We start from the raw sequence: 16,369 nt of genomic DNA, 5'->3' as shown, positions 1-16,369 counted from the left end.
ATTTTAATTGATGATTGTGGCAATTCATAATTGATAATTGCGTGTCAAAGTTTTTACTATATTTATGAATTCGCACCAGGTAAATAAATCTATCCGATAAGAGTGCAAACTGCAATGCTGCAATGTTTCTAATGAGTGTATATACATATATATTTGCATATAACTATACCGATCGATAATATCCATAAATAAAGTTCTTTGATCTGTGTCAAATTGATTTGTAACTTTTCTGGGATTCGAGGTATGTTTTATAAAAATCAGTTTACTGTTAATATAGGCAGAGGTGAGAAGCCCGACAACTGAGCATTTTATTTTTACTAAAGTAAATAATAAAACGTGTTATGAAAATTAAATTGTTATTCTATTATGCAAAAATTGTGATTCAGTAAATAAAAAATTAAAAATAAACTGAACAGATATTTAGTATTAATAAAAAAATAATTAAGAAAATGTTTTCTATATTTAATTGAATTAAAAACTAAAAAAAAAAAACGATAAAAAGTTGGACGGATGAAACTTAATTAATTGTAATAATTAATACAGAAATAATGTTTTGCATTAAAAATATAATTAAAAAAAAAAAAAAATAAAATAAATAAAAATAAAATATTAAATACTTTAACATGAGGACATAAAAATAATTAATAAATAAAATTATCAAATATTTAAAGCTCAAAAACTTATACAAGAAAATAATAATGTGATTATGCGTGTGTGTGCTTTATTAATTTTTAATTGAAGAATTTATTATTGTATTAAACAAATTTATTTTAATTAATCAGGCAAAGGAATTGAATTTATTTATTTATTTATTTATTTATTTGGTATTTATTTTCAGATAAAAGGAGACAACGCCAATGTATTGCAAAGTATTTAATTAAAATGGGACGTTATTATAATATATTCCTTAGTGTCATGGTAATGCTAGCCATATACCAATTATACCAAGAAATGCAGTATACAAAGCTCGAAGACAATCAGTTTTCCCATGTGACAACGACTCCGGATGATGCAGAGACGAGCATGTTCACTGTGGTCTTTCAGTTCCCACCGCATCTGTTATACGGTGCGAAGCCCCTGTCGCCTGCCTACCTAAGCACTCAAGGACGCACCGACGTGAGCATTGTACTGGGCGTGCCCACTCTGGACGAGCGAACCGAATCCCATCTGCGTGCGACTCTCTACAATCTGATTGAGAATATGAGCTGCAGAAGATCAGAGCGATACGCTCATCGTGGTCTACATTGGAGAAGAAGACGAGACGGTCGTCGAGCGCATTGTCCAGCAAATCGAGGAGAATTTCGCAGAGCATCTGAAGAGCGGACTCATTGACATCGTGGTACCCGAGGACAGCTACTACTTTTCCGTTTTTACAGGATGACCTGTCGAGGCTGAGCAAGCAGAATCTCGATCTTGCCTACCTCATGGCCTATGCCCACGCCAAAGGCCAGTTCTATGTCCAGCTGACGGATGCTGTTCTGGCCAGACCGAACTTTGTTCGCAATATGCGAAAATTTGCATTAGTACAAATGGCGTTGAACAACATATTTCAGCCAACATGGTTTGTTTTGGACTTTTTCCCAAATCGAATTCGGCGGCAAACTGTTCAAGGGCGAGGAGCTACCCTATTTGATAACCCATCTGCAGACCTTCTACAAGGATATACACTGGCACAAATTGATTAAGAGCTTCATAGAGAGCACACTGTGCCGCAAAGGTGCAGAGGAATGCCTGTTACAGATGAGCACATATTGGCAGACCTATGATATCCTCCTATTCCAGCGATTCGGCAACAGTACACTCAGAGAAAAACTGCGCTTGTTGAGCTTAAAAACTTAGCGAATCGAACGGGGCAGTCAGTTAATACAATTCTATCTCTCTTAGGATCTGAACTTGATAGCTCTAAGAGCCCTGATTCCTTATTGGGAAATCTCTATTATTATCCAATTAATATTATTCATATTCTAAATACATACAATCGATTCATATGCACTATAACAGCTGTTTTTTTTTAGTATTCTTAAATATAATTTTAGAAATTGCACAAGCTCTTTTTTATAATAATATATCTTTGATAACGTTTATTAATCATTTTACTCGATGACAAATTTCATTTAGATGTGCAACATCTTTGCAGAGAGTTTCGTAAACGTTTTCGATTAGATATAGGTACACATACAGATACAGATTAATATATGTATATATATATAGATAAAGGTATAGTCAGCATTAATAAACATCACCATAGTTCGAAATACATTTCATATAACAGTATAGCAGGACAAATACAATGTGTCCTAAGCTTCAAATCGAATCGTTATCTTCAATTATTGGCAACAAACATTGAGTTGCGTGTATAAATATATTATAGGTAGTTAATAGTTGCAATAAATAGCATTGTATATATAGACTTTATCATTTTGATTAAAATGTGTATAAATTTGTTTCCTTAAGCAACGTTGCGTAGCAAACGTTCAGTCGTTTATTTCATTTTCCATAGAGCATCCAGTTCGTTCAATGGATCCTTGGTCTCCTGCTGCTCCTTGGCCGTCACCTGAGGTGCCATTTTCATTTGATATGAGGTTATGATGCCACCTATATTGATGTATATATAATAAATCAAATTACATAAGTATGTATGCTTATATAAGGCATAGGGCAATCCATACGTTTATTTAGCACTTCATGAGCATGGCTCAAGACAATCTGCATCGATTGCTCCAGTATAGCAGCATCCCGCAGCGAATTTTGGCGCTGCATACAAATGCGGGACCACACATCCACAACATCTGATAAAGCAAAGTTATTTAAATTTAGCATAAATCATGTGATTAGCTTAGATTTTAATCGAGAATCTCCATACTCACTTATCAGAATAGGTCGCTTGTTTTGTGTGCCCACCAGAGCACAAATGCCTATTGCCAGCAGCTCACACCGCTCCGAGCCCGTCAAACAGTTCAGAATCAGCGGGGATGCGGGAGTGTTGGCATCTAGACAGCGCTCCTGATGCGTCTGCAATGCATTCTGTGCTATGCCCAACAGTTGAGTGGGCGAACTGTAATTATAAATCCTCATTGAATATATTATTTTTCATCTTAGCTATAAATTTAGTTACGCTTTGGTCCATTGCTTGAGCTGTAGCAGGGATAAGTCGAGCACAGCATCGGCGCCATGCATTGATAGCTTCAGCTGGTATTCCGTACAGTGGCTGAGCTGCTGTATCTTGATGCAGTTCACCGTGTAGTCATCATAGTGAGCAGCCTGATTAAGCAGCTGCGGCCAGTAGGGATCAAAGAGCTGAAGAGCCAAAAAAGTTAATTTATTAATATATATATAATAATTTCAGTTATTTAACTTACCTCGTTGGTTGTGTGCAGGCAAAGCACAGTACGTGACTTTTCCGACCAAATCATGGACCAGAAATCGTTAATTGTATTCGCTTGCGGTGTTTGGGCTACAATAATGCTGGGACAGCCGGCGCTGAGGCTCTGAGGAGAGAATTTAGAGTTGAAATTTAAGCTTGATATCGTATCTAGTCTAAGGATAGATAAGTTTCTTCTACCTACCTTCATGTATGCCGCATTGATATAGTCATCCGTCTGCTTGTCCAACTTGACGCGCGCATGATCGTACGGCAGACAGTCGAGGGAGCGATTTTTCTCGGGAAACAGCTTAGCTATGGTCGTCGTACGCTTCACGCTCGTATCCTTCTCCAGCTTTTGCTGCAGCTCCAGCCATTTGCTGCTCAGCTGCGTGTTGCCATTCAGCATCTTGATATGAAGATTCTCAACGAGCTTCTCATAGCTCTCGACTTCCTTGTGAAAGTATTTCAGCGTCTTATCATCGCCGAATGGATCATAAGAGCGCATTTGGAATGTTATAAGTGAATGTCCGTTGGCAGCCGTTGGTTGCTTTTCGCTGACGGAATGTGTTAGGGACACAGAGTCCCAGTCGAAATTCTCCAACGAACTCAGATCGGAGTTAATGGAAAGATTGTCAATACTATTTTTGCGCAGTGCCGTAACCACAGAAGGGGGCGGGCCAACGGGCGAGAGTCCAGCCGTAGCATCAGCCACAGCAGCTGATGCTGGCGCAGCATCCGCTGAGGAATCGCCAGCAGCCACTGAGCCAACAACAGAAGCCGGCGGCGTTGGAGTTGTCACAATTTGCGGCTGCAGTAGCGGCAGCGGCACTGCACCCGCAGTATCCAAATCTAGATCACTGAGCAAATCCACATTGCTGACGTCAGAGGCTGTGGGCTTGGTTGCCGCCTGCAATGTGGACGAGGCGTAAGGAGCGCTGCTCGTTGTCGTCTGGGTGTTGGCTATGCTGCTGCTGCCGCTCTGCATATAAATTGCTGACTTTTGATTGTTGGCGATGGTGGCTCCAGCCGTTGCAATAGGTGGTTGCTGTGGTTGCTGCTGCTGCTGTTGCTGTTGCTGCGGTTGTTGCTGCTGTTGCTGCTGCTGTTGCTGTTGTTGTTGTTGGAGTGTGTTTGAGCCACCAGATGAATGATAACCATATGGGGGCGTATAATAATTGATAGTCTCAGCTGGTTGACCTGACGCCTGGGCTTCATTTGTGGCCTTTGCATGTGAAACAATGGGCGACTATATTAAATAAGATGAGAAAATATTAGCAAAGGGTTTCCTTAGAATTTAACGCCTACTCACATCAAAGCCCGTGGCCAAGCTGCTGCGATTGGCCTGCTCCGAGTCTGTGGTGCCCACAACCGCGGCCTGTTGTCCGCTCTGTGTGAACTGGCCAAAGCCATGCGTGGCCTTTGGAATGCTGTTGGTCTCATGCTGATAGCCGCTGCTGTACTCGAATAATCCTGTTTGCGGATTGAAACTGTAGCCCGGATGATTGGAGTAGCCCAAATAGTTGTTCGCCTCAATGCCGGAGACAGCGCTGCCCAGTGGATATTGTGTGGGCGCTGGAGCGGCGGTAGGCGTGGCCTGAGCTGTTGACTGTGCTGCTGCTTGCGAGGGATAAAGCACAGGCTGTGGAGGTGTTGCAGCCGAATAAGCTCCAATTTGCGACTGCTGGCTCGATTGCGGATAATTGGCTGGCTGTTGAGGTGTCTGCGTCTGCGGATAACTGGCTGGCTGTTGGCTATTTAAAGCTTGGGGATAACTGGCTGCTTGTTGAGGTGTCGAAGATTGCGGATAACTGGCTGCCTGTTGAGGTTGGGGTGTCAGAGACTGGGGATAACTGCCTGTTTGTTGGGGCGTCTGCGTCTGGGGATAAGCGCCAGATTGTTGAGGAGTCTGTGACGATGGATAATTGACAGGTTGCTGAGGTGTCTGTGTCTGTGAATAATTGGTTAACTGCTGAGAAGTTTGCGTCTGTGGATAACTGCCTGGTTGTTGAGATATCTGTGTCTGTGGATAACTTCCTGTCTGAGACTGCGGAAAACTGCCTGCTGGTTGAGTCAATGTTTGTGACGGTGGAGCATAGCCCGCTCCTGGCTGTGGATACATAGACATTTGTTGCTGCTGCTGTGGCGTGGCAGCCCCAACTGACGGATAAGCTGACTGCTGTGTCGGCTGCTGAGCATAGCCCGCACTTTGTGGCTGAGGCTGCGCATAGCTCAAAGTCTCGCCAGGCTGCGTGGATGTGGCCACATAGAGCGGCTGCTGATAGTTGTAGCTCTGCGATGCAGGAGATCCACCAGGCGCAGCATTGGCAAGCGAATAATTGTAGCCATAGGGCGCTTGTGTTTGCTGGCCATAGGTTGCTACTGGAGGCTCCGGTTGCAGTTGATGCTGCGGTTGCATGCTGAGCTGTGCCATGGCACTATGTAGCGATTGGGAGTTGGGCGAGGCCTGCGCCTTGTAGGCGGGCGGTGCGATGTGCTGCTGTTGCTGCTGATATATGGGATTTGTGTAGCCCGCTGCATTGGGATCATAGTATTGCTGGTGCTGTAGGCTGTAGGGCGGCGGCGGCTCATTGGGCGGCGGTGCACTGGCGTAGGCCGAGCAGGCCGCCTGTGTGGGGTTCTCCGAGCCCACGGGCACCGGGCGTACCGTGGGCACATAGGGCGTGGCATCGAGGGTGCCTGGGACGGTGCCCAAACCACTCTGCTTGGCCTTTAGATAATCACGCAGCTTGGGCGCACCGCTGGACGGCGTGGGCGCAATTTCTGGCTTGCTCGGAGCTGGCGCCTTGACACTCTGCAGGCGCTGCTGCCGTTCCTCGGACTGCACATCCCGGGCGGACTTGAAGCGCGTCAAAAGCTTTTGCACATTGCCCGCCAGCTTCTTATAGAACTCCAGGCCCTTGGCCGACTTGGCCAGCAGATCCTCGTAGACATCATAGGAGGCGGCGAGTGAGCTGTAGAAATGTTCGCGTTTCTGCTTCACGTCCTGCAGCGTCTTCAGCACGGGCGCGGCACGCGCATAGGCCTCGGTGAGAGCTTGCAGTATGTTCTGCTGGGCCAGCATATTCTGATCGAGCAGCTGGGTGAGGCGATCGTGCTTGGCCAGCTCCGTGGCAAACAGTGCCTGCAGACCCTCCTGACTGCCATGGGCAATCACCTTTGTGGTGATGTCATCCTCGTTGATGGCGATGCGCAAATCCGCATGGAATTGGGCGCGCTGCGCCTTCATCTCGTTCACCTTGTTCACGATCAGCTTCACGTCCTTGAAGATCTCCGTGGTGTTTAGTTCCGAGCTGAGCTTCGGCATCAGCTGTTGTATTTCCTGCAGCGGCCGTGCCAAGATCTTCAGGTTATTCACATGCAAGCTCATCGCCTTGCGGAGCGTGTTGTTCGATTCGCCGGCTCGGGCATGCGCTTCGCTATATTTCTGGAATTCTCGCGTCAGTTCCGTGATGTGAGCATTGGGCGTACGCTGCACGCCACTCGCAGCTTGAAATTCCCGTTCCGCTTGCGCTTCCGCCTCCAGCATGCGGGTCAGCTCACTCAGATTGGTCTCCACATCGGCTGTGATCTCGGCCAGCTGCGACATGGCCTCAATCAGATCACTGATGGCCGTCTTATTGGCATGCAACGCGGCACAGCGATCGACAATGCCCTGCGGCAGCTTATTCGCCTGCTCCTCGTTGATGTTGAGATTATCGAGGCTCAGCGAACTCATGTAGCTGTCCAGCTGGGCGTCTTTCTCCTCCAGCAAGGCGCCATATTTCCGCAACAATTTCGCCTTCTCTTCGCTGTACATGGAGCTGGCCTCGTGCGCCTTCATTGGCACTAGTCGAGCAAATATATCAGTGCCTGCATATTCCTCATCTGTGACCGAGAAGCCAATGCCATTGACCAGATTAGCGCCCTGAACGGCGGGTATGGTGGACAGCTCTGGCACCGCCTCGTGGTAGATGAATTCGTTCTCGTTTTTGGCATTCTTGCGCTTTCCCTCGACCACGTCGGCGGTGAAGCTAAGCGATTCATTGATTTCCTTTTGATCAGGCAGGCCCTTAGACTCCTTGCGTGCTTCCTCCAGTTTGTCCCAGGCGGCCTAAAAGAGAATTATGTTAATATTAGCTTCAATTTCGAATTATATATAAAACTGACCTGGTAAAGCGTCAAACGTTCGCCCATTTTACGCTGTTCCTCAGCCTGCTGGCCGCGATACAAATACAATATGCAGTTCAGATAGTTAATCTTGAATTTCACATATTTCTTCCACAGCTTATAGACGGAGCTCTCGATGACCTGAGCGATGGGTCCATCGTCACCGCCCGTGAGCAGCGCAGCCAAAGCGGCGCCATAGTAAACAACAATTTGTGCCGTCACTTTGGCAACAATATGTGGCTTGCGATTGTCTATCAGCGACTTCTCCAGTATGCACTCCTGGGCCTGAGCCAGGCACACCTGCTGTTGGAAGACCAACAACTCGTTGGTCATAAAATCTGTGCCGCTATTCACATTTGCATAGCGCTCCCTCAACTCGTTGTAGGCCCAAGCAGCAGCCTGTAAAATGTAGGGTTTATTAATCGATATGTTGCACACGCTTTATTCATATTCACTCACCTGAAAATGGGTGCAGGCCATTTTCATGCCATCGATGTCGCCGCGCGTCACTGAGGCGCCTGACTGTGTGTGGGAGGCGGCGATGTTGAAGAGAACAGCGGCGCGTTCGTAGCGCAAATCGCTCACCTCATGCACGGTATTGTGATAGAGATCCTTCCAGGTGAATGTAAAGATGCTGCGCTCTGCGAGCTGAGGAAATCGATTCTGCAATGCATGTAGCTGGCAATAATATCGCTTCATTATGGGAGCTCCGTCTTTCGTCGTACGCATTGCCTGGTTGCGTAGAGTTTCCAAAGCGTGAACCTCTTTCGAAAAGGCCTCCGGATCTTCATGGTAAAACTCTGCTATGTACTGTGGGTGAGAAAGTGCGAGAGAGAAAGAAAGATTAAGTATGGGCGAACAAAAGCTTTTCAGTGTTTGTTTTGATATTTTTTGTATTTGTTGCTAATTAAGCCAACAACTGCTCGGATGACTCAGACATGGGCAGCGCCAGGGGCAAGTGGCTGCAGGTGAGTGCGAAGACAAAGCCAAACATATTTCACAGTAGATCAACTTTCGTCAGTGGTTACGTCCCCGCCCCCCTCCGCACTTAAGGCCTTCTAGAATAACTGTTAAGTTCGTCGACCGTCGCTGCTTTGTCGTCTGCTTACCTTTTTTAATGGCGCAAAAGATGTGCCTTCTGGGCTAGATTTGAGAGCAAACCATAGCATGTGCAAACGTGGCACGGCCTCCATTGCGTATTTTTATTTTTTATTGCAGCCTACTTCGCTAATTCGTTAATTTTGATACTTTTTTCCACAGAACGTACAATAGAAAATTGCATTGCAACTGCAGTGTGGCCGTAGATGAATTGTGTATGAAATCTCAAAAGAAAATGCACAATAAAAATACCACAATGGGTATTGAAACTAAACTAAACGAATTTGAGCTAAGTGGTTCTTGCCAATGATACACCGGCTTATGCACTGCAATGAAAGTAAATAAGCAATTATGATCTAATAGCAATTGGTAATTTACATGTAATATAAATAATATATAATTTAAAGATAAAGATATTATAGAGTGTATTCAAACCTAGTGTGTTATATGAAATACTGTCAAGCAAAGTAGACTTCGTTAAAACAGGGGTGGTTGTTGTCTAGGATGCAGTAGTTCAGAATCAGCCCGTTAGATGTCGCTTTAAATTAGTTTTAAAATTATTTTATGAGAATGGTTGGCATTAAAGTTTCTTACATAAATTTCTGTTAAGAACAAGTTTTTAGTCGGCGTCCAAAAAAACTGACCTACAAACTGTTGTATATGCAGCATACTCTGAACGCACCTAATCCGTTTGGTAAACCGAAATAAGTAAAAATAATACGCAAAACTAAATTACGGCTGTCCGGCATAAATGAAAATTTACATTTTTCCTAGCACCCAGCGTTGACAACAAAAGACAACAAAAGCGGCGACAAATGGCCAACTCACCGGCTGAGCCGCGGACTATGAAGGATAGGGCCAAGAGGATGAAAGGGCTAAAAGGATAAGCAGAGACGAGACACTGGCGAACAACAAGGGTTGAGTAGAGCTTTTCCTTTTCGTTCGCGGCATTTGCTATATAAAAACTCTTCTAGTTAATTTAATTATTTATATGGCATTTTTTTCTGTACATAATTTGTTGTTGTTACTCTTAAAAATATTTTTAGCACTTCCTGTGCAAAATTCTAACCACAAGGACAACAAAAAAGATGAAAGAAAAAACGACTGCCAAAAGAATGCAGAGAGAAAGAGAGAGCGATATAGATGGAGACAGGCAGTTGGCCAACTATGCACTTCCTGTCATTGTCTCCATTCCCTCCCTCTCTCTTTCTCTCTCCGCTGTGCCGTACTCTAGCGACTGTTTTGCGAAAAGCCGAAACGTTGTTGTTAACATTTCCGCTGCTCGCAAAGGCGTTGCTGTTGTTGTTGTTGTTGTTGGTGCCCACATAATTCGCATGGCTAACAACTGCGCAAGAAGAATTTGTTGCGAAATTATTATGAAACATTTACAATTTGCACATGGCAAGCGTTTCACATTTTCATTCTTATTTTAATACTCTACCAAGGGAGATAGGAAACATGTTATGCAGTGTGTAATAAGTGGAGCTGTGATCAGCGTAAGCTATATTTGATATACATACATATACGTAGTTAAATGGATCAGAGCAAGGAAATTTATGTTCCACACTCACAATATCCACAAAGGCTACTCTTTATTCATTTATTCATTTAAAGAGTAGACATTGTGGATATTGTGCGTGTGGAACATAATGAGCCCTGCAGCCATTGCATAGAGAGAGAAAGAGCACATTTTGTGGATGCTATTTTATATATCCACTTTCGTTACTCCAATTGTCTCTTGGAATTTTGATCCCGTTACTTGCAAGGCAATGCGAATGGAATGAGAGCAGAAGTGTTGTAGTATGAGTGAGTGCGCGTTAAATGAGAGGGTGAGCAAGTGGAACAATGTTATCTATGTATATATTTTTAATAAAACTTTGCATAGGCAGGTTCTCTCTGAGCAAGGGTGTTTCCTATTCGGCGTGTCGGGTTAAGAACTATTTTAAATTCTTGTTATTCTTTTTTCCGAATGCACTTAAAAGTCAAGCTGAAGTTTTTGCATTGTTGCGCGTGTGGCTCAGACTGAGTATGTGTTTGTGTGTGTGTGTGTGTGTGTGTGTGAGCGTGGCTGCCAAAAAGTCTGTCAAAATGTTTATTGCGTTGTCATGCGGCAAATGGCAATTAAGTATGTGTGTATGCGTGTGTTTAGGAACGTGTGCATGTATTTGTGACCTCGTTTGTATTTTAATGAATATCGCTCTGCTCTCTAAAGCTAGATTCTATGCGTTCTTAAGCGCATTTTGAATGGAGCGTCAAAGTTTTCTCTCTTCTATTATGCATTCAGAGGCCTCTTTACTTCGATTCGCTTATGTTTTAGTACTTAAGGCAATCAAATAAACAGATTGTGAGCGCATCATTGATTAGGTGAGTAATCTGCCACCGCAAAATGCTAAAATGCCACACGCACGCACACACACACATAAATCCGAAAGTAAAACTCATTAAACTTATCACTTAATGCTGAAAACAAAATGGCACCGTCATAAAAAATACAACAATAAACATTACTCATAAGCCCACCGACTGGACACAATGCATTGCATGTGAGGGCAATTAAAAAAACGAAAAAAAAGCAAAAGAAAAGGAAAAGGAACAGAAAGAACGCACAGAATGGCCGTTAAATTTGAAATGGGCTCAACACACACATGCATGAGTGTTTGCATGTGTGAGTGAGTGTGTGTGTCAGTAAAACCAAGACCAAAGATAAACAGCGACTAAACAGGGACTAAAAACAAAGCCAAACAAACCGAAGAACCGCAACAAGGGGCTGAGGCAGGAGCAGGAGCAGGAGCAGGGGCAGGGGCAAAGAACACAAACTTGTGCTGGGTACATAAAATCTACGCGCGGCCCCCAAATTAATACGAATTTATGACAATTTCAAATGCATTTTCGACGTTTGCCCCGGCCCCCGCCCTACGCCTACTGGGCCATAAAAATTTTATGCCAAAAGCAAAAACAAAAGAAAAAAAAACACGCGCGAATTTGCTTCTATTTTTTTTTGCAAAAACATTTTTATGTGCTGCCTGCCACGCCTACAATTTATATACATACTTATATAAATATATATGTACATATATATGTATGTGTATCTGGCATGTGTTTGATTCGAAGTTCCGTCTTGTTGTTTGACCATTTTTATGACCCGCACGGAATCTGCAAAGCAGCCGCCCATTTTTGTAGGCTTTTGTCTTACGAGCTTTTGTCCGCTCTTCACGCCCTTCACGCTGCCCCGCTGCCCCGCTGCCCTGCCTAGGCTTCGCCCGCACTCACTTATTCTTATAATTTTATGGCTACTGACAAATGCCATTTCCATTTCCATTTCGCTGGCACGTTCCATGTTCCTCGTCAGACTTTATGCACTTTATGCACAATAATAAATAAATTCGCATTAAATTTTTTCGTACTCTTTTTAGAGTGCCACCAAGTCGACTCAGTCCGCCGTGCCGTCGAGGCATTTGCGTAACTCATAAATACTTTTAATGATCTGAACGTTTTGATTTTGGCATTTTTATTAATTTGTCACAGCTTGTCGAGGCTAGCGCAATGGCCAGAGGGTCCGCGGAGGGGCGGGGCCCAGAGCTATACGACTGGCTAATTTGTTGCCCACTTATTTATATAGCCGACTATAATGTTAATTGTCCATTGGCATGACATAAATCGAGAAAGGATTGCGCACAGTTTCGTAAAATGTGAAGACCGCCTTTAAATAGATCGTTAAATGCGAATGTCCTGCCTGCCACAGACGGAGCACTTGGTAATGATTTAATACATTCTCATTAATACTTAACATCAGGCGAAAGACTGTGGGGATCTTTCCATTGAAGAGAATTATTGTAAAATTAAATTAGCTTTAAACTTTAATCAATTTCAATAAATGGGATAATACAAATTTCATCTACTATAAGAAATGTTTTACATGTTTTTAGAAAAGTTTTCTATGCTTAGTTTCGACATTCAATTACGAGTTTAATTCAATTCAAGGACTTCCATTAAATACTTTAAATAACGCAACGAACGCAAATGCAAAGGGCAATTGACAGGCGTCGAAAACATTTGCTTTTTTCCTTAACATTTTCTGCTTCCTCTTCATCTTTTTTAATATTTTTTAGTATTGAAGGGAAATTTTTTTTATGTTTTCCAACTTGTCAATCGAAGGCATCGTGATTTTTCACAAAAAGTATAAAAATTATATATACAAAAAATAGACGTGGGCCATGAGTGTTCAAAGAGCAAATACCCTTTCAGTGATGATATAAATAGTTGACTTTTGAGCATGTTTAGTAAAATAAAAAAACAATAATATTTAATGAAAATTGATTTATTTATTTAATTTTTACAGAGAATCAAATCCAAATAACAATTTAGCTTAGAGGCAAAGCAATAAAAGCCTCTGAGTTTTTACAAAGTTTACTCATGAATATATAGTCACATATGCCCGCTTGTGCTCTACAACCAGGGTATTGAGTTAAAAATTAAAGAAAACTTGTTCAGGCTTCAATCAGTCAAAAGCAGTAAAAACATTTTGCAGCACATTTCGCCGTCTGGCCAAGAAAATGTTCGAGCTTAACTTGTTCTCACCGACTATCCTTGAAACATGTCGGACGTTGAGCTGGCGCTAAGAAGAAGGGGCGGGGCTAGCGACTGGGGACGTGGACTGGAACTGGGTTGTTTTTTCTTGTCTTGCGTTTGGTTAAATTTTTTGCTGTGAATGTCAATTGATGCGCATTTCGTGATAATCTTCTTGTTTTCCGCATTAGTGCGTTGTCTGGGTGATAGATTCAGTGGGCATGCGGCATAGACAACCCATTCGAAATCAATTGTTATACTCTCTAAGTAGAGACAGAGATGGGCAAGTGCAGAACGAAGAGACTGGAGAGATAGAATCAATTTATTTACTGCTCTTGGTAGTCTTTACACTAGATATAACATAAAATTGAATTAAATTGACTATGTATAGGGCATTCGCCAGTCGTTTATACCCGCCTCTGCAATTCAAAGTTCTTTGTGCTGCATTTGAAAAGTGTTTTGCATTAAAAGTTTAAATTGAAATTCAATAGTTTTATGCAAAATAAATTTCGATTTGCTGAACAATTTCTGCTATGGTGAATCAACAGGAAAAATTCGTGTAGAAATTTGTAAACAGAGCTTAACAGCTTAAATGATTTAAGCTAAAAACTAAATGATAAATATAATAATATTTCCATATTTATTAAGATAATTGCAAAGATCCGCATAGCAACTAAAGCAGCTTAAGCTGTTTGCTGGAGTTTCGATAGAGAGCAAAAAACTACATAAACTATATCTAAAGCTCTCAATTGAAGTCTGTGTGCATCTTTGGAAAGTTTCATATCAGTGCTGTGAAACAATCTCGCAGTTTAATATGATTTGTTAGATGGCAGACGAAATTCAAGTGCATAAACTGTGCACAATTCAATTATGAAAGTTAATTTCGCAACGCGCAGATAGACTTTAAAAGTCAGGCAAACTTTGTTAGCTGCCGCCAAGAGTCGAGACGGCAAAGGCGACAGAGACAGCGACAGAGACACAAGCGGCTCACAATTGCGTAAAATATAAACAAAAACATAGACACGACTACGTATAGAGAGAGAGAGAGAGAGAGGGAGAGAGGGAGACACAGAGAGACAGATTGCAAGTTGAAGTTGCAGAAATTGACATACAAAGAATAATTTAGTTTTGGCAGCCGCAACTAATTGAAAGGTATTTGTTTAGCGACTGCAGTTGGGTTTGCCAGCTGCGTGGAAATTAAATTAGAGACGTAGCCGCGCAAGCAGAGGCGGAAAAGCGTAAAAGCCGCAAGAGTCACACACACACACACACAGTAAGGTAGACCTGTGCGAGTTTTGAAGTCATCATTCGTCGCGACAATTCTCGCATATTTGTTTTGCTAATTGGATTAATTCGGCGAAAATATTGAAGTCAACTTTGTCTTTTGCCTTAATATTATTATTCTGCTGAAAGCACAAAGCAACGCAGACTATTAATAGCTAAACAGCACGAGAGGTATAAGAGCATTAACGCAAAGCGCTTCAAAGTAGGCAATGATTTTTTTCTGCTTCTGATGTTGCGCGTGCGCATAACGAGAATAACTTTGGATGGAAGTCTGCTTGAAAATTGGATTTATGTTCAAAGTATAGACAAATAGTATCTAAAAGTCAAAAATATAAAAAGCTGGTTTACAAAATTCGATTGGTGCAGCAAAAAGATTCTAAGAAAATTGTTTAATGAAATATTTATTTAACAATTATTGAATCTATAGTTGTATAGTATAGTATACATATTTTATTATTAAATAATTAATGCATGTATATAAATAAATATTTGATTTTTCTATTATTCTTATGTTTTTTTATAATGTTACTTTATATGTAATAAATAATATGTATATTATTTCTTGATTATTGTTAAAATATAAAAAATAAAATAGTATAGTATACATATATACTAGCATATTTAATAAATCATTTAATAATCTATATAATAATACCTAAATATATTTTATTTGGCTACATACAGTATATGTATATATTAAATATATGTTTTTAATAATAGCAAAATAAAGTATGTATTATTTAGAAAATATTTATTATTATTTTTTTTTGTTATTTTTTAAAATATGTATTTTCACTAATATTTATAATTGAGTAATACTATATATTTCACTTTGATATAATTTTTTATATATTTATTTATATATTTATATATATATTTATTTATTTATTGTTATCAAGAATTGATTCTAAATAACAAAGCGACAAAGGCCTTCAGGCATTAATTTTATATATATTTTAGATATACTTATACAATTCTTGCCTCAAATATAATTTAAATTCAATCTAAATGAAATACATATTAATCTAACTGAATCCTAACAATATTCTTAATAAATATTTAAATTTTTTTTTTTTTTTAATTTTTTATTTCAAATTTTATAATAATTTACAGTCTGCATTTATTTCAACAATTTTGCATTCACTTTTGTGACAAATTCATTATAGCTTATTTTCCAGCATTACACTAGATACATATACATATGTACATATATGTACATACATACATATCTGTGCCTTACAAAGCATGCTAACATATTTGCAGCTGTTCAACAAATTGTTATCACGACTCTTCGGGCCAAAATGTCGTCGACATTAATTAGCCAATGTGTCGATGGAATGCACAGATAAACAACTGGCATTCATTGTCTGAGCTGCTGCGCATTGCCCGTGTAGCTTCCCCCCCTGACCAACTTTGTGCTGCCCCTACCCGCTGCTCTACACCCCCCCGACAAACCCCGCCCAGCACACATTTTCGGTTTCAATTGAACTTTTGTCTGGTTTGGCAATTTTTTTCTGTTCCCTTTTTTTTTTTTTGCGTAGCTTTGTCGTGTCTCGTTAAATGCGTGGAAATGCAGTTGGAAATGCAGCTGTAGTTGGCGGAGGGGGAGGGGAAAGGGGAAATCGGGGTATCGGAGGCTGCTGGCAATGTCGCGTGGGTGGGGCGCAGCGGTTTTAAAGGGACGATTGCGTGGTTTCATGAAATGGATGCGTTAATTTGATAAAGCAGCTTTAGGGCACTTTTGTGCAGGGAGCATTGCGAGCAAGGATTGCTTTCTATAACAAAACTCGCAGCGTTAATTAGAGGGCAAAATGATGTTGGCAGCGGAGAGTGTGAGAGTGTGAGTGGGCCAAGAGCGTATGTAGATGCACAGATTCGTGTGGCTGCATT

At 41.5% G+C, this 16,369-nt stretch overlaps 2 protein-coding genes and 1 long non-coding RNA gene across 3 annotated transcripts; 2 read left to right on the top strand and 1 right to left on the bottom strand.

Moving 5' to 3' along the window:
* Positions 1-951: 951 nt before the first annotated feature.
* Positions 952-1,839, top strand: LOC115564474 (alpha-1,3-mannosyl-glycoprotein 4-beta-N-acetylglucosaminyltransferase B). The gene is made up of 4 exons (XM_089259246.1): positions 952-1,171; positions 1,215-1,339; positions 1,377-1,507; positions 1,554-1,839. Exons 1-4 carry the CDS (start codon positions 952-954, stop codon positions 1,837-1,839), a joined length of 762 nt encoding a protein of 253 aa, XP_089115372.1.
* A 212-nt stretch (positions 1,840-2,051) lies between these two features.
* Positions 2,052-8,855, bottom strand: mop (tyrosine-protein phosphatase non-receptor type protein myopic). Its single transcript, XM_030388792.2, has 10 exons — positions 8,641-8,855; positions 7,991-8,341; positions 7,532-7,930; positions 4,674-7,475; positions 3,567-4,610; positions 3,360-3,488; positions 3,116-3,297; positions 2,868-3,055; positions 2,670-2,789; positions 2,052-2,595 (listed from the first exon to the last, which is right to left on the bottom strand). The coding sequence occupies exons 1-10, from the start codon at positions 8,722-8,724 to the stop codon at positions 2,483-2,485; spliced, it is 5,412 nt and encodes a 1,803-aa protein (XP_030244652.2). The 5' UTR covers positions 8,725-8,855; the 3' UTR covers positions 2,052-2,482.
* A 314-nt stretch (positions 8,856-9,169) lies between these two features.
* On the top strand, positions 9,170-9,613 carry LOC149091436 (uncharacterized). The gene is made up of 2 exons (XR_016196886.1): positions 9,170-9,337; positions 9,404-9,613. It is a non-coding gene; the product is annotated as an uncharacterized LOC149091436 (long non-coding RNA).
* The last annotated feature ends 6,756 nt before the right edge of the window (positions 9,614-16,369 follow it).

This window comes from Drosophila navojoa, chromosome 4 (assembly GCF_054131105.1).
Source record: "Drosophila navojoa isolate 15081-1374.11 chromosome 4, UAZ_NAV_1.0, whole genome shotgun sequence".
Classification (NCBI taxonomy): domain Eukaryota; kingdom Metazoa; phylum Arthropoda; class Insecta; order Diptera; family Drosophilidae; genus Drosophila; species Drosophila navojoa.
The sequence above is the reverse complement of the archived record's forward strand: the minus strand, read 5'-3'. Positions and strand labels throughout refer to the sequence as shown.